This window comes from Emydura macquarii, unplaced genomic scaffold (genome assembly GCF_026122565.2).
Source record: "Emydura macquarii macquarii isolate MOO-44397 ecotype Brisbane River unplaced genomic scaffold, CSIRO-AGI_Emac_v2 contig_2928, whole genome shotgun sequence".
NCBI lineage: Eukaryota > Metazoa > Chordata > Testudines > Chelidae > Emydura > Emydura macquarii.
The window spans coordinates 1-21,081 of NW_027133065.1; the positions used below are offsets into that span (position 1 = coordinate 1).

The following is a 21,081-nucleotide window of genomic DNA, read 5'->3' on the forward strand; positions in this document are numbered from 1 at the left end:
AGCATTTGTAGCAATGCCATGTGATGTGCCTCCTCTTATACCTCTATTCAACTACCTCTTCAAGAAATTAGGTTCAGTCACTAATTTCAAGGAATTAGACCAATTAATCACTATTTTTACAGAGAATTGCAGAAGCTGGAGGACAGAACCCAGAGCAACTGGGATGAATTTCCTGGAACAACTTTCTTTTTTTTTTTTCGTGCTCTAAATATCACATGACAGCAAAAATTTCACCCTTTGCACTGATGTATGACTGAGAAGAAAAGTTTCCTGATGAAGTTCTCTCCAAACGGCATGAGAAGTGTCTTTAAGTGCCAGGGTCCTTAATACAATTATGTTAGTTTGTGCTGACTCATTTAAGGAATACAAGTCTTTCTCTATTTGTTTACCAAACGACATTTGTTGTGTCCTGATAACAAGACCACAAAGAGCTCATTGAAAGAAAAAATGGACACGCACAGCACATTGCCTGGCAATAATATTTCTAAAGAAAAACAAATGATAAAGGCTAAGGTAGAAGAGCTTCCTGTATATAGGAAAATAGCATTGGCGGGTGAGGACTGGGTTTTGTTAATTGATGTGAGGAGAACAGGAAAGGGAGGGTCATATTTTAATTACTGATTATATGTAGCTATAAAGTTTAAAAATCACATGAATTAATTCTAGCAGAAGTTCTTGGAATATTAATATGGAATCTTGTGTGAGTTAATTGTAATATTTTGCTTAATTAAGTCTGTCATCTTTTTTCACCTATTACTTTTCAAAGGTGCATGTGCCCTGCCTTCCAGAGGGAACCAGTCAAGACGGTTAGGAGACAGAGAGAGCTGACAGTTTTGTTAGGAGAAATATTTTGAATTTCTGGAAATCATGCAGCAGAAATACAAATGAATGATATTTAGAGGTGAGTTTTAATGTTGTTTTGAGAGAAAAATAAAAAAAATAAAGGTCAATAATTCTATTTTGAAACATATGTTTAGATGCTTGAAATGCTTTTGAAATAAACTTGAAATGTAATTTATAATATTTTTATATGTACACCTTGTATAGCAACATTTGCTAACTTAGAACAATCTCTCTTTTCTTCTTCTCTCACTATTTCACACTGAGATTTCACAGAGGCAGAAAATTCTCACAGGAGTGACTGATCCCGTCTGTCACCATCTGCTACTCCTGGGCTGGGGGATGGGGAAAGATGAGGGGCAGGAACGTGTGATGGGGCAGCAGCAGACACGAGCTGTCTGTCCGTATTTCCTACCAGTATCACTCTGCGCCAGGAGCCGTTTGTCGCACAGCACTGGAGAGGGGCAAACACATGGGGAGGGGAAAAGCTGCCTGGGCTCCTTCCCATGAGCCGGTCCCATGTGCCCTTCCCCTGGCCCAGCTACTGAATCCCTTCCCCCAGATCTTCCCACTCCCCACCCTCCCCCCATCGCGCTGGGACCAGCTCCCCCACAGGCTGAGGCTGCAGCTCAGAGCGGCTCGTACAGCAGGGCCCCGGCACTCTCACCCCTGCCCCTGCGCTGCCCCCTGTGGCCGTTTCACTCCCCACCATGGGCAGAGACTCCCCAAGGGCAAGAAATGCCAGGACCTTCCCCTCGCTCACTGTCCCCATCGCACTCACTGTGCTCCTCCCGTCCCCTGTCATTTGTACCAGGGGCTCTTCCTCCTTGGGGTGTCTTCCCTCCCCCCTCATTACATTCTCCCCAGAGTCTTCCTCATGTCAGCTGGGCTCTTCCCTAGCCTCCTGCTGCAGCCCCCTCCCTACCCCCACTGTCAGCATCCACCCCTGATGCTGCCCCCACCCAAGCCCTACATACCCTACCCCCCACAGCCGGCTCCCCACACCCTCTCTCTTCCCCTCTCCTCTCCCCCACGTGACAGGTCCAGTGCTGGGAACTGAGGGGCGGGTGGCTGATACCCTTTAGTCTCTCCCCTGGGAACAGGCCTGGGGGCTGCTCAGCACTGGGAGGGGACAGTCTCGGCCACGGGTGTTGCTGTCAGGGACAGAGATTCCCTCCGGCCTGGGCTGGGACCGGGCAGATGATCAGGGGAGCCGCGTTTTACCCCCAGCATTGACACCAGGACTGAAATAAGGGTGAAGCGTCCCGGAGAAGGTGCCAGTGACAGTGCAGAGCTGGGACCTGTCAGTGACATTGTAAAATGAGACCTCGCCTGCCTCATAGTCCAGGAAAATCCCCACCCGGCTGGGCCTGACGCTCATGAGGAGGGGAGTTGGTGGGGAGGTGCAGGTCTTGTATTTCCCATCCCTCAACCACATGTCCCAGTATCCATCCTCAGATTTGAGTCTGACCTTCCCCTTCCTGCTCACAGATTCCCTACAAACCCCTAGGTCCCACTCAGGCTTGTCTCCCACCTCCACCTCCCAATAACGCCTCCCGCTCGGGAACCCCTCAGCGCCTAGCACACAGGGACAAGGATCAAATCTCTCAGGATTGTTGGGCAGATCCTGGCATGTGTCTCCGTCTCTCACACATTTCCGATCCTCAGACAGGATGAGCCAAGGATTTGCCGTGTCTGGATCCAGAGTCACGTCCACTGGGGAGAGAGTCACAGAGTCAGGGCTGAGGCCGGGCCTGGTCACGGGGATCAAAGGGAAATTAATCTGCGTCCCCATTAATCGTGGGGGAGGAGGGTGGTTGTTGCCCATTAAGGGAAGTCAGGGCCTCTCTGCTCATGGGAGCGAATTGGAGGGGAAGGATAGCAGGAGTTGGGCAGCGGTGGGGTGGGAAGGTGTCAGTGGGGTCAGGGCAGGGGAGGGCAGCCCAGGGACAGGGAAGGGGACAGGCTGATGCTAGGAGAGGAAGAGGAGAGGCAGAGAGGAGGGGCAGGCACAAGGATAGTGAGGGGGCAAGGGAAGGAGCAGACACCAGGAGGACATAGGTGGGTGAAGAGGAGGGTCAGGTGCCAGAGGTGGGGGGAGAAGGAGTGGGGCAGGCACCAGGAGCAGGGGTGGAGGGAATGGGCAGGCACCAGGAGCACAGAGTGAGGCACGAGCTGAGGGCAGCGGGGGTGTCTAAGGCAGGGATGATCACCAGAGGGCAGAGCAAGGGCTGGGGCAGGTGCAATGGGGCAGAGTGGGGTAATGGGAGGGCAGGTGTCAGGGGGACTAAGGGGGAATAGGAGCCCCAGGGTGGCAGAGGGGAGTGAAAGGGGGGCTGGCCCCAGAGGACTAGAGGGAGGTAGGGGTGCAGGAGACAGGGAGGTAGAGGGGGGTGAGGGGACAGGCAGGGGTTTAGGGGGGAGAAGGAAGGTGCTTGTGCTGGGGGATGGGGAAGGGTTGGGGGCCGGGATGGGAGAAGAAAGAGGAAGGTACCGGGGGACAGATTAGAGGAGAGGCTGGGGGGGGGGGGGGGACAGTGGTGAGGCATGGGATGGGGCAGGCACCAGGTTCAACAAGATGCAAGGGAGGAGCAGGCAGCAGGGAGCAGAGGGGGCAAGGGAAGGGGCGGGTGCCAGAAGGGTGGGGGAGGGACAGGGGTCAGGGGAGAAAACGGAGAAAAGGAAGGGGCAGCAAAAGGAGGAAAAGGGAGTGTAGGAGAGTAAAGAGTTAAAAGCTGGACAAATGGTCAGGCCTAAGTTACAGGGAACGGGGTCATGGCACCGGCAAACCTTGTTTCTGTTACTTGGTGTGAATTCTAGCTAGAGTTTGTTCTCTCTCTTCTTCTCCTCCTCCCTTCCTGGCCACCTGCGCAGGGAATGAGGCTAACAAATAACTATTCCCCCTCCTGCTCAAGGCCGTTGGTGGGAACAGAGCATTATCTTCTTTCCCTCCCTTGCATACTGTATATTTTAAAGAATGTTAGTAGGTTTCAAGGTGTTGTGCCTGCGCTCTGTGCAATAATCCTTAAACAACAAACAGGGGCGGGTATAATTGTACTCATTATGCATTTGTTAATATTCATTTTATAGGTGTCAATGTAACCCAATCAGGGTCTATGGGGGTTGCTGGGAATGTGTACATTTACATACTGTTATGGGTAAAAGGATTGTAAAGTAACCCCTTCGTCACTCACTTGCAGCGTCGAGGTGGAATGAGCAGGCAATAAAGGCTCCGTCTCCCCAGTCTACCCCCGGGACAACCTGTTCAGTTATTTCTAACATCTGGCGTCACGAACAGGATCTCAGGGGAGAGAAGTGCCTGATCACCACTGCTCGCCTTTACGGTAACCACGGTTAAGGAATATATTAATAAGTTGGTAGGGAAGTTTGGGGGGGGCCATATGGGGCGCCTCCTGGGGGAGGTGAGGACTGGCCAGCCATCCAGGGGTGGGTGGAAGCCTCTCTCATATCCAGGTATTCCCAGGGTAAGGAAAAGGTTATTTTGGGGCAGGCTCTCCGCGAGGGCTTGTCTGGGTTATGGGATGAAGTTACAAGTCTTAGAAGCCAGGGTGAAACCTTGCAACAAATCCCGGAGGAGCAGCGCACAGTTAATCATCCCAGTGTGCTTGCGGTTAGAGTGGCTCAGAGCCATATGGAAGATTTTAACCGCCTTAAGTCAAAGAACCTGGCCCTGAAGGGTCAAGTAGATACCTTAAAGCAAACTTCTGTTACCCTGTCCCGCCTTTATCCGCCCCTTCCGTCTAGTCCCTGTGTCTCCCCTTCCCCCCCAGCCTATGGGGATAAACTCAGTCACAATAACCCTGTTTGTCCTATCGTGACTGTTCGCAATGCCCCCCCGGGGAGGATCTTCTCCACCGGTCGAGTATCCAAATTCCCACTGGTCCCCTATCGGACGAAGAGGGCCCCACCATCCGTTAAAATGGGGACAGCCAATCTCATCTGGAGGAGCTAGTAAATCAGCAAACAACGTTAGCAGAAAAATCCTGGAGCACAGCCTTGGGATGGCTGGCAAGGATTGCTAATACCCCCAGTTTCATTCTAGTGGCTGGATCAGCAACTCCCACTCTTCTCTCAGAGCCAGGATAGAGGATTGGGGTGTGGGTTTCCAAGAAGCCCCATAAATTTGTTGCTTTTCTGCACCTTTTTTTGGCTTAAGTTTCTCTTCTTCCTAAGTCGCTCTCTGCTTTTTCTCCCCACTCCCCTGCCTCTCTCTCTCTGCTTTTTCTTTCTCTCCCCCTCCTTTTTTTTCTGTTTCTTCTCCTCCCTCTCCTTTCTAATGTCACTTTTGCTTCTTGTTTGAGAGCTAAAAGTGAAAGATGCAGTTGGAATGTTAAGAAATGTTGTTGTTGTTTTTTAGCCTGTACTTTACAATAATTTCACAAGACGAATTGGTGGCTTTTCACACACACTCCTTGCACTTTTGTTTTTTCTAAAATTTTAATGGAGGAAATTTTGAATACATTTTGGATGTAAACATTTTTTAACAAAGCACAGACTAAGGTAGCTGTGTTGCAAAAATTGTACTTGGTGGCTCAGGTTTTACAAGCACAATACACCACCTTAAGAATGCAGCTCAGTAAAAACAGTGGCTAATAAACAGAGTAAAAAAATAAAAAGTTTAAAATCACAAAACTATGTTGCCAGTAAAATATTAAAGCTATGGCAGCAAAAATAATATAATAAAGCTAAAATATCGTTAATTAAATGCAAAAGTAAATACTTTTTTAAAAAGTTAAAAATAGCTTTTGTAAAAATTAATAGTACAAAAATTAAAAACAACTAAACAGTTCAAAAAATTGTAAAATTATTGCAAATAATAATTATAAAATAATATAAAATAATGTTATAAAATATTTTAGTTTAATAATATTCAATAAAGTAAATATATGTATAATTTAGTACAGTCACATTGCGTAAAAACCTAATCATTAAACAAATTACACAAAGGGTTCAAGTAGTGGCTACTACCATGTTTTTGTCTCCAGGAGCCTTTACAGCTATTCTCAAAGAAAATGGGCCCTTTTCCCCAAAAAATTGTCTATAAACAATTAATTGTAAATAACTGTTGCAGGCAGCAGGCAAAAAAATAATTTAATTTAAATCATTTAATTACTAAACAATTGGTCAAATTTACAAAAGAGAATAAGGAATTTCCATTAAAACGTAACTGTTTCTAAATGTACAAAATAAAAATCTAAGTATAAATATATAAAAAAAAAAAGTATAAAAAATGTTAAGCAAATACAAATAGCTAGTGTTGCTTAGCTTTGTTATTAAGCATTTAATTTTTTTAAAATACCTCAATAATAAAAGAACATAATCCTGGCAAAAGCAGGCAAAACCAAAATAATAAAATAAATTCTAAATAAAAAAAATCAAATTCAAAATTTGCAAAAATCTAACCCAGCATTAAAGGGCTCACCTTTCTCAGGTGAAGTGTTATAGTTCATTAGCCATTAGCAAAAAAAAAACAAAAACGTAATTTTGTTTTTCAAAACTATAAATGTTTCTTTAAATAATTCCCACAGCTGTTTGGGTAAAGTATGACAAACCTCGCTATCCACCCCTCGATCCAGTAAAACTCAGAGCATTTGACACGGACAGTCCAAGCCATCATTTATGCTGGAGAATGTACCTTTCCCCCTGCTTTAACCAAACAAACAAATAATTCAATGGTCTGGGGTACTTGGGCATCTAACAGGAGTGTCGCCTCCTTTGAATTCCATTAAACTCTTCAGGCAGGTATCACCCTTTAATTAAATCTGTCATACTACCCACTCCGAAATTTTAAAAAAATGCACCATAATTCGCCCTCTCATCCTCCCACATTTCCCCCTCCTTCCAAAATATCAATTACTAAACCATTTCCTTGATGGCCTACCCAGCTCCAAAAACCTATAGTCCTTAATGCATCAAAACTGCAAAGATCTATCACCTTGTTCCCCACTATTTAGTTTCTAAGTAATACATTTGCTAATTGTTCCCAATTGACCAAATTTTTTTTTTAAAAATGCTGCTGTGGGTAATTACAAATTCAGCAGGAATTAATCTCCTTTGGAAACCTCACCAAAAGCCTTATAACAAATTTAGTAAAAAGTGTCAAAACTATTTTATGGGGAGAAGCTTGTGACCAGGTCCAGCAAACTCTAACAAATCATTTTGTAAACCTCTTACAGAATGCCCGTTTGTGGGTATGGCCCTTTAAATTAAAGGGTACCAATGTAGCAAATTATTAGCTTTTTAAAATCACCTGGTCCCAAGAGCCAGTATAGCAAGTGTGGGTTAAAACAAAACAATACACGGTTTCTGGTTGGGCCAGAGGTTTACTATCCACGTATAAAACTAATTTAAGCAAAACAAAATAACACAAAAAAACAGTCACAAGTACCACCACCATTACAATGTATAGAACCAGTATCCCCATAGCATTAAATAAAAAAGGAAAATAAAATCTGCTAGAAAAAGTAGCTGTGCTAAATAGTCAGGGGCTAAAGAAATAAAAGGTGTGTAAAATGAGTGGGGTTTAAACCAGGAAACTTTTCCCTGCAACTAAAAAACTCCACCTATCAAATCCACATACTGGCCACAAAACAGCTTCATATAACGAGACACCCAACAATTCCAATAAACTAAACTAAACTAAGGCTGTACCAGAACCCTCCTAGATCAATTGGGACCACCTAACACATCTTTTAAAACAACTCCAAATCAAGCAACGCAAAACGCAGGTTTTGGAAGCCCAGGCCATCTAAGGAACCAGTGCGTTCCAACTAGCCGCTAACCTGCCTACTAACTGTGCTTAGACTAATGTGGTCTGTGCCCTTCAAACAGGCTTAAGAGACTCTCATTCACTCCTCGGTTGTATTACTTATATTATAAAAATATTAATCATATTAGTTAGTTGTTTAAATTATGTTTATAAAATGTTTAAAATTTTGCACCATACTAGCCTCTCCCCAAAAATCATACCTGTAATTTTAAGCATATTGTTCAGTCAGTAATCCACATCCCTTGTCTCCCCGTAGCATGAACAGTAAACCAAGGCATTTGACAACCTGAAGTCAGGGCCTCCTAGACCAGTGCCCCCCCGGCCAGTGTGCGGGAAGGATAGGCCCCGAGGCCTTTCTTTTAAAACAATTTAAAAATGTAAAAAAATTAAAAATGAAAAGCTAAACAAATAGTCAGGCATAAGTTACAAAAAACAGGGTCAAATCACAGGAAAACCTTGTTTCTATTAATTAGTGTAAATTCTAATTAAAGTCTATTATCTCTCTTCTTTTCCTCCCTTTCTGGCCATCTGCACAAAAAATAAGGCTAACAAAATAACTGTCACCACTCCTGCACAAGGCCTTAGTAAAAAAAAAAAGCATTATCTTCCTTCCCCCGGCATGCCTTTACTTCAAAAAATATTAATGTAAAATTAATAAGTTTTAAGATAATGTGCCTGCCCTCTGTATAATAATCCTGTAAACAACAAACAGGAGCAAATATAATTATATTAATCATGTCGTTATTGTGACAGGGCCAGACCTGCTGGCTATAGGAGAGTGTTGGAGGGTATCTATATTAGCCCCAGGAGCAACAAATCCTTGTTCCCTGGGTGATCCAGCTGGGGTTACTCCAGGGCAATTAGGCCAATTAGGCTCGCTGAGGCCAGTTAAGGGGCTTGCCCCCAGCAGTTAAAAGCCTCTCTGTCAGGCAGATAGGGGCAGCTGAAAGGGAGTTGAGAAGAGGAGTAGAGCAGTGAGACGCGACAGAACTGCACTTGGAGAGATTGCTGTTGCTACCACAACACAAGGTACAGGAATTCAGGAGAAGCCCGTCCGGGCAAGGCCAAAGGTCATAGGCACAGAGGGCTGAAGGAAGACCTGGCCGTCCAAACAACTGAATAACGGAGTTGAGGTGGGGTGATCTCACCCAAACAGGGGAGGATCACAGCGACAGAGAGACCCACGGTGAGGAGTGGGGGAACGCTCACCCCGATTCCAGGAAGTGGACCACGAGCAGTGGGGCCAAGGACAGGCAATCCAGGGAAGGTCGTAGCCTCCCTCGCCACATTATTAATATTCATTTTATAAATATCAATGTAACCAAATACAAATTACTAATTATAATTACATACTATTATAAATAAAAAAAATTGTAAAGTAACCCCCCCGTTGCTCACTCCCGGCGTCAAGGTAAAACAAGCAGGCAATCAAGGATTACATCTCCCCACTCCGCCTCAAAAACAACCTGTTTAATTATTTCTAACAGGGAGGAGTGGGCGCCAGGTGCAGAGAGGGATGGAGAAAAGGGGTGGGGAAGTCATGCATGGTGGGGGAAGCAGAGGGAGGGGAGAGGGGCACCGAGAAGGAAGGGGACGAGGGGAGAGGTGGGTGCTGGGGGCAGGGGGAGTGAAGGTGTGACTGTCTTTTCTCCCATGTTCACCCTTTCACAAGACGATGACACATTTCATACCAAGTGGGTCTCCTGGCACAATCCATGAGGTAACGTGACATGTAACATAAGATTCTCCTGAATGGCATCACTAAGTTCAGAAAAGCCGGCACAGCCCAGTTCCTCAGAAACAACAGGCAAACGAACGCCTCAGCCAGGTGTCAGCGTAATCACACCATGAGAACCTGGGAAGCAGCCAGAAGGGGACGAGCAAGAAATTGACATATTGGCACAGACACAGCTGGAGTCCCCGTCCCACAGCCCTGCTGTCGCCTTAACTCCAGCTGCAAATATTTCTCAAAGAGGTAAGAAAAGTAAAGGAAACTAACCACACAAATACCTCCCCTCCCCTCCCTTCCTTTCTACTCCCAGCAACAGGCACACCTGAAACAACCCTGCCCTAGGGAGACGTCCCGGCTGGGGGTGTCCAGCCAGTGAGCTGCAGAAGCCTGGGGTGAGAGACTTTTTTGCTTTCAATTTTTTAGTCTGAGAAGTTCAATGTTAGTTTGTGTTTTATTTTTTATTTCCTTTGTGACCAGTTCTGACTTTTATGCCTCATTATTTGTAACCACTTAAGTTTCTTCCTTCTGTCGTTAATAACCTTGTTTTATCTAAACCAGTGTGTTTGGTTGACATGTTTCGGACCCTTCACTTCAGATAACAGGGCTTGTGCATAGCGTTTTCTATTAATGAAATGACGGACTTTCTCTGAGCTTGTGTTGGCCAGTAGAGCGCTGGGCAACCAGACGCACATTTCTGGGTGGACAGTTTGGGACAGGGAGGTTGCTGGTGTCTCCTGCAGTGTAACTCAGCAGTGGCTGGCTATAGCACTCCGCCTGTGTAGCTGGGAGGAAGTGACATGCTAGAGACTGTGTGTGAATGCCCAGTGGCTGTTCTCACAGTGAAGCAGTGTAAAAGGCACTCCAGACTGGAGAACTGAGGGCACGAAGCTGTTCAACAATCGAGATTGTACCTGGCCAATGTCACAGGGGGAAGGAAAGGGGCAGGCATCTGAAGAGTAGGGGGAAGCAAGGGAAAGGACAGGGGCAAAGGGGGATTGAGCAGAGGGCAGACAAAAGGGGATTAGAGGGAAGGGTGGGCACCAGGAGCAGAGAGAGTGGCAGGGGCCCGGGGGGAGTCGAGAGACAGGGCGGACCCAAGGGTGGAAGAGGGGATCAGGGGAGGCACAGATGGGGTGAGGGGAGGGATGGGAGACATAGGAGCCAAAGGGGAAAGGGGAGAAGTGGCTGACAGGGTGTGTGGGGGTGAAGTGATGAGGGGGTCCAGGGTGCAGAGGGTGGTTGGGGGGAGGGGCAGGTGCCAGGATGGCAGGGGGCAAAGGGAGAGCACATTCCAGGGGCAGAGACCAAATAAACCCCAGCAGGGGACTTTTGTCTCAGATCTTTGCTCTGTGTCGAGTAATTTCAGGAGTGCTGAAGAGGGGAAACTGAGGCAGGGAGCTTGCAGGCCAGCCTGAGGCAGCTGAGGGGTGCCCCAGGGCGCCTCCCCATGACAATTCTGTGAAACTGGCACCATGTAACAGAGCTGCTGCCCCTCCCCCCACGGACAGAGCCTGGCTCTCTCCAGTCTGGCTGTGTGGGCCCCTCACCGCGGTGTCTGACCCCAGCGGAGCCGGTGCCAGAGTGAGAACCTGGAGTGAGCGCTGAGCACAGGGTGTTTGTGCCTCCTGCCCAGCTCCCGGCCCCCCCGGCCCAGCTCCCTGCCTGCTCCCGCTGCCCCACAGCCTCCGGATCCCCCTGAGCCCCTCCCCCGACCTCAGGCTGCCCCTGCCCTGCACCTGGGGGTATGGAGCCCCCTGCTGGCTGGATGCTGAACTGGGGGTGACCCAGGGCCCAGCACAGAGCCAGCCGGGTCTCTACAAAACCCTCTGCCCGACCCAGCCAGACAGGCCCAGGGTGGGCTCAGGGATCAGGGAAGTACCCGTACCCCGCCTGGCGGCCCCGGTGCTCTGAGTGACCCTGACGCAGGGCACAGCCACTCCCCGGACAACTGCAGCAGGAGAGAGCTGGGGGCACAGCAGGGCTTGCAAATGGTGCCAGAGGGGCTGAGCACAGGGGCTCTCCTGGGACAGCGGGAAGGCAAATGTCTGGAGTGTCCCCGGTTTGTGTGTCCACCTGGGGCCACTCAGCGCCAGCCCCCCGCAAAAGCCAGGCATAAGCTGAGCTCCGGGTGCCTTTGGTGAGAGGGTCTCAAGACCCCTCCCCTGGAAACCTCCACCTACCGCCTGTGCCTCTTGGGGGAGGAGACCCAGCAGGAGCAGGCCCTGGAGCAGAGCGGGGGTGCAGTGTGGGTGAGGTCTCAGGGAGGGGGCGTAGCAGGGGAGGGGGACACGGTCCAAGCAACGGTGACCCCCCGCCCAGTCTCCCCAAAGGCAGGAGTCACATGCCCCCATGGACCCAAGCTCGCACCGGGCTGCACTCGGAGCAGACGAAGGGTCCGTGTGAGGCAGTTTGTTCTCCAGTAAAACACGGCCCATGTCAGGTTACAGCAGCCAGGCCGGCCCCTCCCCCGGCTCAGCCAGCTCGGCCAGCCTTGGCTAATGGGGCTGTGGCATCACTGAGCGGTGGCCACACGACGCAGCCCCCCATGTCCCAGGGGAGATGCAGAGACACATCCTCCGTTACCAGCCTGTGCAGCACCCGGCACAATGGGCCAGTCCAGGCCTGACAGCACCTGGCTCGGTGACACCCCTGGGGTCAGGATGTCAGAGCGACAATCAGGTGGGTGCAAATAGCCGGGAAACTCCCCAGCCCTCAGTGCCTCAGCCTCCAGCTATCACAGCTCCCAGCCTGTCCGCTGGGTCCGTGTGTGTCATGGGTGCCAGGCTGTGTCCAGATCCCCAGGCACAACACAGCTGAATGGCTCAGTAGTTTCCACTCACCCCAGAATCTCTTCAGCATATCAAGGTAGCACTCTGGGATTTTATACACGTTCTTCAGCTCAGTAGAAATGGCTTCTGGTTCCTGGAGTTTCATACTTTGACTCCTATGAAGAAAACGTCCCATCATCACTCAGCTGCTCTGTACACACATCACTGCAGAGCTGCTACCAATGACAGAAGCACAATGAACATCGGAAACATACCTGGTCAATGTGCTTTTCACATCCTGGAAGGAGAAAGAGAATCAATGTTGTGAATGAAAACCACGTGCAGAAAACAGTGAATTTTCACTCTGTGCATCAACCTTTCATCTAGAAAAAGATCCACCTTTCCAGGCTTCACTGGTCTATGATAAAAGCTCACAGGTCATTTTGCATTACCAGGTTTCATTGTATGTAGGTGAGACAGTAATTTAGCCACTAACATTCTCCCCTGTGGGGCCTGATCCCATCATCGCACATCTTGGAATCTGTGTTTATAAACCTTGTTGGGCCCAATGCTCTGGAGGCAGAGCAGGGATGGGTTTAGCCCATTATCATTTTTTTATCAACCATGAAATTGCCCCTGGACTCACTGGATCTCCATGATCAGAATTCCTCTCTCCCACGCACTGCACTGGTTTTGAACTGATGGAGCTTTTAACTGGATGTTCTATGTGTCCATAAAACCACAGAACACGTTTACTCTTCAGTTCTGGAATCAAGACCCATGGATCTGAGCTTTTAATTCTGGAGGGATGAAGAATTTTGATGCCGTCTGAGTCTCACCTTCAGCAGCTCAGCATCCGTTTGCCGACACTTCTCCTCTATCTCTGTGATCAGCTGCTGCAGAGAGGAGCTTTGCTGGGACAGTTTGGTTACATTTTCCTGTAGTCTCTGCAGAGTCTCCCTCTCCTCCTCCTCCAGTCGCTGCAGAAGCAGCTGCTCCTCCTCTCTCAGCAATTTGTGCAGTTTGTTAAATTCACCTGCAATCGTCTCTCTCTTATTCTTTACTTTCCTCTGGAGAAACAAACAGAGAAACCGTGAGCCAGATGTTAAGTCACAGACTGGGCTCTGTCCATGGAGCAGGGGGTATTAAATCAGTGTCAGGTTTGTCAGGATATTTACTGCTTTGGAAAACGTATCATAAAGGTTTGTTTGAGTTCAGAGTTAATACGGCCAGTCCCAAAGTGGGGATGTCTGGGGTGTTTGTAAAGCCGCAGTATGCTATTGTGGGTGGCCTGGATGGATACAGGGGAGTGGGGTGACGTCAAGGGAACAGTGGAGATTTATAGGGGGCTGCACAGGGCGTCGGGATGTGGGCGATGCTTGTTCTGGGACAATCTGCTCCCAGGGCTGCAATGCTCAGGGCCGAGGGCCGGTGCTAACAGCATTGTGGGTGCTATCCCGGGGCTCACATGCGTGTTGGGCACCCAAGGGACTGTCAGAGCTGGCTGTGGCTTCCACCAGGCTGCCCGAGTGCCCTGTGCCCATGTGACAAGTGACCCTAGGATCGCAGCGTGTAGGGACCCAGCGTGGCGCACAGAGCGGCGGGTGGCTGATGCCAGCTGTGTCCCCACCTGCCCTCTGACAGGACCAGCGGTAACGATGCGGAGCCAGGGCCGATCCCGGCTGGGGGAGGGGCTGGCTGCTCTGCACTGGCCTCGCTAGCCCCCCCAGCAGCTCAGCACTGAGGTGCTGGGTGGCCCTGGGCTGACCCTGCCCCCCCCCCGTGTGATCCGGGTGTCAGCGAAGTTGGGGAAGGTCCCTCTTACTCTCCCTGAGATGCCAACCTGGCCAGGGGCTTTATCAGCCTCCAGCTACCTCGTCCCCCTGTCCCCAGAGCCCTCCTCCCTGTAACCCCCGCACGTGAGCCCCAGCCCTTCCCCCTCCAGCTGCTGCCCTGTGCTGACCCACCTCCTCTTCCCTGGGCAAGGCTCTAACCCGTCCATCTGTCCAGCTCCCCTGTGTGGTGGGGGAGGGGCCGTGCTCAGTGCCTGAGGGTTCCCAGGCTGCAGAGCAGCCAGCGAGAGGCAGCTGCGTCAGCGCTGTAACTTCTGCCTCCGCCCCAGCTAACCCCAGCCCCGAGCAGCCCTCCAGCACCTCTGCCAGTGGGGCTTGGCACCGACCCATCCCCAGACCACCCCCACCCCACCCCTGGGAGCGCTGCAGCCTCGGGGCACTCAGACACCTCGGGTTCAGCCCTGACAATCTCCTGGCACCAACCCACCCAGAACCCCGAGTAATGACTGGTGTGGTTACCCCCAGCTGACTGCTGGTGCAGGGGAGACGCACCCTGGGGCAGATTTTCCACAGAGCTCAGCACCCGCAATTGGGTTCAACGTTCAGAACTGCTCAGCAGACAGCAGGCCCCAGCCCAGCCACTGAGGGATTTTGTACCTCAGCCATGGAGGCAAATCCTCCGCCCAGCTCTAGAGTCTGGCCCAGGCACTGGGCAGGTGCGTTGCAGGGACTGTGGGGCGGAGGAGGGAGCAGGAACAACCCCTGTTTCCTCCAGGCTGCAGGGAAGCTGCGGAGCTATTTTATGGAGGCTGCTGAATCCCGATGACTGCAGCACCCTGCACCCTGTCCCCACCCGCAGGAGGGAAACAGGACCCGTGTGACAGTGAAAACACTGAACCCACTACTGAGAATTTGCCCCATCAGAGAGCCCAGGGGTGAGTCTGCGCCACCGCACAAGGGCCAGGAACTGCCCCCTCCTCCTCCGCCTACAGGAGCTGCTGTGCTGAGATCCCCACCAGAGACACAGCCTGATCCTGCCGGCACCAAGCCTGTGTCAAGCAGCAAACAACCAGAGCAGGTTCATAACCTCGACCCGGAGCTTTACAGCCCCTTCATCCCTGGAAGCGCTGCAAGGCAAGGGCTCAGGGAAGGATAAACCCAGACACACACCTGCCACTCTGTGGTTTTTTTCTCCTCTTTAGCCATCAGCGCCAGGGCCTGCTCCAGCTCCTTCCTCAGAGGGCCCAGGGCTCCCTGGAGTTTCACCTGCAGGGGCAGCGTGTGTGATAAACAGCCATTAATCTGCCTGTCCGACGGGTGCAGAGGACTGTACACGTTGGCGTTTCATACACCAGCAGTAAAATACCCTGGAAGCAGGCAGCAGACTCGGCTCTGCCGGCCCCGCAGGCATCTTGGAAGCAGAGATGCCAGGCTCAGAGCGGGGACGCTCTGCTTTGTGCAGACACTCAGCACTTCTCAAAACCTGTGTTTGGTTTAGCTGAAGTTTCACACACTGAGCACAGGCCGGAGGGGAAATAGCTGGGAAGGTTCCGAACGGTCCCTCCCGCCGCTGAGAGTGAGGAGCCTGGCAAAGTTCATCGCTCCCTGAACCCCAGGCCAGGCCAGGAACAAGATCCACACTGGGGCTCATCTCTCTGTCCAGGCTCCCATGTGGCCTCCCTCAGGCAGCCACATAACCAGGGCGCGCTTTGCCTTTGACAGCGCGTGATTCCTGCACCCGGCACAGCAACGTGCTCCTGCCCTGTCAGCAGGTGCCAGCTCTGGGGTGCTGAGGGGCTGAGGCAGCCACAGAAAAAAATAGTGGGTGCTCAGCACCCACAGGGATGATTAGCTGTTGGCGTCCTCGCTGATTAGCTTCTCTCCCTCCCTGCACGGCTGCAGACGAGCTGTTGGGCTGGCCCAGCCTGCTGCCCACCATCAGCTGGATCTAATCAGCTCTTTCCACCCTGCCTCTCTGCTCTGCAGGGGCTGAGTCAACCCTGGGGCCGCTGCTCTGACAGCCTCAGGGGCAGGGCAGCTGCAGCTGCTAACCTGGGGGTGGCAACTCCCAAGCCCCGCCCCATTGGGTAACAAAAAATAGCCTTAGGTCCGGTCAAGGAGCCCTGGGAGTTGTTCAGCCCCTGCCTGCTCATCCTCACCCCACATGTGTGCAGGTAGGAGGGGCTCCCTGCTCCCACCTGCACATGAGCAGATGCCAGATGGTGACAGCAGGTGGCTGCAGCTCCCAGCCAGGCTACGACCCCAGGCAGCAACTGAGGTGAGTCCCAACTCCTGGCAGAGGGAGCCCAGCTAGGGGAGGGGTGCAGTGGTGGCCATTGGGGCCCCTGGAAAATTGGGGTCCCCTAGCAGCAGACTGGCAAGGCTAGGCTAGGGACCTGCCTGGTGTGGGCATGGGGAAAAGCCTGGGAAAGCCCCTTGTGGGGGGGAGAAACTGGACAGGATGGGTGTGTGGGGGAACTAAGCCCTAGAATCCCAGGGCAGAAGGTGTGAGGGGGGAAAGCCCTGGAGGGGGAGGGAAGCCTAGGCCTGGGCCCAGACCTTTTTTTCCCCTTGGAGTTGACCTGGTGGCCAGTTGGGAGAAGGGGTTGACCTGGTGGCTGGCAGCCCCATTCTAACCATTAGGCCCCATTCCCATCCCAGAGCCAGGTGACAACCCAGGCATCTGGGCTCCCAGCCCCTGCCCACTCTAACCACTGGACCCCACTCCTCTCAGACTGAGGAGAGAAAGGAAAGAACCCAGGCATCTGAGGTCCCAAACTCTCCCCCCAACACAGATACTTTAACCAATAGTCCATACTCCTCTCCTGGAGCCAGGTGAGAACCCAGGTGTCTGGGCTCCCAGCCCCCATGCTCTAACCACTAGCCCCTGGGTGTAATGGGGCTGGGGCCTTGGGGGGCAGAGTAATAGGGCACCCACTGGCAAAACCAGAAGTCAGCACTGCTTTGCAGCCCCACAGAGATCTCTTTTGAGCCCCTCCAGAGTTCTCCCCATGTCACTCTTTTTCTTTTCTCGGCGCCCTGGGTTCTTGCCTCCTCTTTGCCCCCTGGCTAAGGCTGATGCTGCTGTGAGATCCTGGGCTGCTGCTGGGCTGACACCCCTGCCTGCTGCTGCAGGGATGTGCTGAGCAAGGGGCCAGCAGGGGCTAGTGAGAAACAGGAGGAGAGGCAGCCTTTGCATCCAGCAGAACAGCTTCATAAATGAGCCGGGATCAGCCGGGGGCGAGGGCAGAGGGACAAGGGTGGCTGGAGTTTTTGAAGCTCCACCCACAAAATAATCTCTGCCCATGTGAGTCACCAAAGGAGACACCGTGGCCTGTTCACAGTAGATGGTGCAATGTTCAAAACAGGACGGTGTTGCTGATTGACTCCTTGGGCCCGGCTCCCCTCATGGGGCTACAATATGCCACTGGGCTCTCTGGGCCTGGCCTTCCTTTACTGGGGAAAGATAAGGGGTGGCATCTTCCAAACATCACCCGCTAGGGGCACTGGCAGGAGGCGTCATTGGCAGTAAATGGTGCTGAGCTGTAACTCTCCCTCTCGGATCTCACATGGGGAATAAAATCATTAACAATGATGAGATTTAAATGATCTTCTCTGGGCACCTGAGCTCACCCTCCCGGAGGGATTGGGGCAGTTCACACCTCTCTGAGCTGCTGTGCCCAGCTCTCTGCATCCCCTACACGTGGGTCACAATTTTTCAGGTTTTCTTTGCAAGCAGAACAGCTGGAGACTCGGTTTAGAAATAACGAAAGCTGAGATCCTGGAGAACAAGGCAGTCGCTTCGGAGAAGTGCCAGAACTTCCTGGCTGGTTCTGAGCCCTGTAAGTGAGCACAGAGGCTGGGCCTGGTCTGAACCTAAACACTTAGGTCGCCCTAGCTACTTCGCTGCAGTGCCATCCTGTCATGTAGACGTAGCCTTGGCGTTCTTGGGGCAGAGACGACCCTCAGTGGACAAAGGGCTTGGAGCAGAAATTTGGGACAGTTCAGGCCAAGCTGAGATTGTCAGTGAGTCTGGTCCCTGTGGGGAGGGAAATCAGGTCATTTCCCTTCCTTCCTCTGCAACCCTGGGTAGGGCCCTAATGTCAGCCATGTCCTCCCCTCTCTCCTGGGGTGAGGGCAGGGAACCTCAGCAGCTTCCCACTCTCTAGTGCAGACATAGCCCTAGACAGGGGATGGGAGCACTAACACGGTTCTTTGTCCCATCCATGCTGCCAAAACCCAAACATGTTAGAACACAGCTGCCCTAACTTTGTCAGACAATCATAGCACCAATCTATACATGGTGGGTAATAGCAGGGTGAACTTTAGCAAACAATCACAATACCGAGGTGTGTAATACATGGTGTACCTAAGCTGTAAGGCCACCCCACATCCTACTAATTTGATCTGGCAGAGCGGATGCAGGAGTTAATATGGGTGGAGTAGGGCTGCTGGTCTGGGAGGAGCTGAAGGAGGAGAGAAGAGCAGGATAGGGAGGGAGAAAAGAGCAGGAGGCAGGTGCCAGCTGTGGGCTCTGTGCACTGGGTGCAGGGATGTGTCCGGGCCCAGACTGTCTTGGTGCACAAGGAGCCGTCAGCCCTGTTCTCTCTGTGAGGCTTTGGAACTTGCAGTGTTGGAGCAAAAAAAGTTTGGATCTTTTCCCATTACCCACAACCCTCAGTGCTCATCCCCTCTGAAAGCCAAGCCCCTGTCATGGAGGTGCCTAACTTTAGGCAGCCATGTTTGAAACTTTCTCCTTGTATTAATAGGAGATAAACCTGGTGTCCTAAAAGGTTTAATTCAGCAAGGTCAATTTCCTACCTTGTAATCCTGGGCAGCCTCCTCAATGGGAACCACAGTGTGAGACTTGTGAGCCCGGGATTTCTCACACACCAAACAAATGGCTTCTCCGTCTTCCTCACAGAAGAGTTTGAGGCGCTCCTCGTGTCTCTCACACAGATCCTCCTTTGGCTCTTTTCCCTGGTTTTGCCTCAGTTCTTTGATCATTTGCACTATGTTGTTCAGCTGCGTGTTGCGTTTGAACTCCCCTTTCTGGAATTGTGCTCTGCACTGGGGACAGCTCAGCTCTGGCCTTCTTCCCTTTTCCCATTGCTCACAGTGCTGCGTGATGCAGGCTCGGCAGAAGTTGTGCCCACACTCGATAGTCACCGGCTCTGTGAAATACTCCAGGCAGACGGAGCAAGTCACTTCGTCCTGGAAGCTCCGGGCCAGCTCCCCGGCAGCAGCCATGGCTCCTCCGCCCGGCCGGGAACAGCCGCTGCGGGTTAGTTTCACTTTCCCTTCCCTGAGCTCAGAGAAGCCGGGTTGGTTGGCGCTGGCTGGGGCGTTTCCTTCCTGCTGTTCCCAGCGGGCCGGGCTGAGCTGCAGCGAGTCACCGCCAGTGTCACAGCCCCGGGGCAGGGCAGACAGAGCCAGAGCCAGACCTAGGGCCAGGGGAGTTGTTGGGTCTGGCTTTGGTTTGTCATGTTATATTTTATTACATTTTTAAATAGCTACAAACACACACAGAACAAACAGACATAACCAATGGCACCTAAACTTCTCATAGCACATTAACAGCTCACAATATGTGAACCATTTGCTAGGTAACCTCAGGTACATTTGAAAGATATCTAGACTATGAAGTGTTACGATAGAAATCAATTATTTGTATTACACAATTTAGAAACAAACAAAATTTGCTGATAAAAATCCAACTAGTTAAATAGGCAAAGTTCATGGGAGGGGGATAGAAACAGGGTGGAATGGAAGAGGATGAAGAGCAGGGGCAGGCAAGGGGCCACCCAAATACTTGATAGGATCAGTGAGATACTGCCAGGAAAGCATCCCAGAGCTCTGAGAATTGTTCTTAGCTGTTTCTGGGATGGTTTTCAATTCTTTCCACGGTAGCCAAGCTTACAATGTCTGTGCTCCAGTCTTCCATGGTTGGTCAGTTTTTGGATTTCCTTTTGTCATACTCGTCTTTTAGCAATTATTAGTGCTGTGCTCAGCCAAAGTGTTTCAGATTTATTCAGCTTCCCATTAACATCCATTAGGTTTTAAATTACCTGTTTATCTTACAACACAATTTTATTTGATAGGAAAAAAATTATTAATCATGCAATTCAGTTCTGCGAGTATAGGAGCCTTCCCAGATCATATGGGTTAAGTCAGCATCTGCTCAGTCACAGCATCAACATTTGTCTGATTTAGCAGCATCTGTTTTGAAGAGTTGGGGAGGGGTTCCATGCATTCTCCATAAGATTGTCAGCTGGATTAATCTTCAACAGAGATCCAAGGAGCAATTCAGAGCAGTGACTAAAATGTGTTTCCATTGGATAGCAGAGAATACTTGGCCTAGTTCCACCTCCTATCTCTTTTCTAGAGAATCTGTGTTTAATTCCAATTTGCTGGCCAAGTGTTGTCATAGGTATTGATAATCTGGGTAATAACTGGAGAGATGAAAGAAGTTCAGCTGGGTCAGGGATAGCTCAGGCACTGGGGCCAAACAGCTGGAGATGACATGGTTAAGGTGGATATATTGCCACTCCTCCTTCATCTCTAGACTGAACCTTTCTTGTTATATTGTGGAAGGGGGGAAGGTGTCATTTTCAATAAATTGACTGATGGTCAGAATCCTTCTCCTAATACCATCTGGCCGGGGACAAGGCAGACTACTAGACAGAGTTTTGAGTTACCCCACAAAGAGACCTTGGTATGTAAAAGGAGGTGATTTTTAATGTTAGTAAACATCAGACCCCAAGTATTTCCAGCTGCCACAGTAGTGGGCCATTGTTCTTTAGGGAATCTGTAGTAATCTGTGTGTAGCCACTGGAAAGGGGTGAAGGAGCCAACAATTCTGCTTCCAGCCGGAGTCATTCCAGGGCTGCACCACACAAGGGAAGGCGTCTCTGGGCTGCTTTGCTAAGAGTTATTGCCTGATGGTGGAGTGGAAAGTTTGGAAATCTAAAACCACCTGTTTTGACAGGGAGCTGCAACCTGTGTAAGGAGAATCTGGGCTTGTTACCAGCACCCCACAAGAAGGACCTGAAGATGGTGTCAAGTTTGGTAAAATAAAAGGGAGGTGTAGCCGGAGATTTGTCTCAAGCTATTTGACTCTGCTAGGCAGAATGATCATGTGAAAAGGGTTGTAGAAAA

At 50.8% G+C, this 21,081-nt stretch overlaps 1 protein-coding gene across 1 annotated transcript; it reads right to left on the reverse strand.

Moving 5' to 3' along the window:
• Nucleotides 1-2,044: 2,044 nt before the first annotated feature.
• Nucleotides 2,045-19,173, reverse strand: LOC137167532 (E3 ubiquitin-protein ligase TRIM39-like). Its single transcript, XM_067569750.1, has 6 exons — nt 18,745-19,173; nt 15,094-15,189; nt 12,970-13,200; nt 12,406-12,428; nt 12,203-12,306; nt 2,045-2,556 (listed from the first exon to the last, which is right to left on the reverse strand). The coding sequence occupies exons 1-6, from the start codon at nt 19,171-19,173 to the stop codon at nt 2,045-2,047; spliced, it is 1,395 nt and encodes a 464-aa protein (XP_067425851.1).
• Nucleotides 19,174-21,081: the final 1,908 nt, after the last annotated feature.

Excerpts from the sequence above, each read along its gene's own strand:
- LOC137167532 (XM_067569750.1), bottom strand. The coding sequence starts at position 19,173 with ATGGCTGCTGCCGGGGAGCTGGCCCGGAGCTTCCAGGACGAAGTGACT. Across the intron at positions 15,190-18,744 it reads AGGCTGCCCAGGATTACAAG|GTGAAACTCCAGGGAGCCCT; the intron begins GTAGGAAATTGA and ends CTGCCCCTGCAG. Across the intron at positions 2,557-12,202 it reads TATGCTGAAGAGATTCTGGG|TGGACGTGACTCTGGATCCA; the intron begins GTGAGTGGAAAC and ends CTCTCTCCCCAG.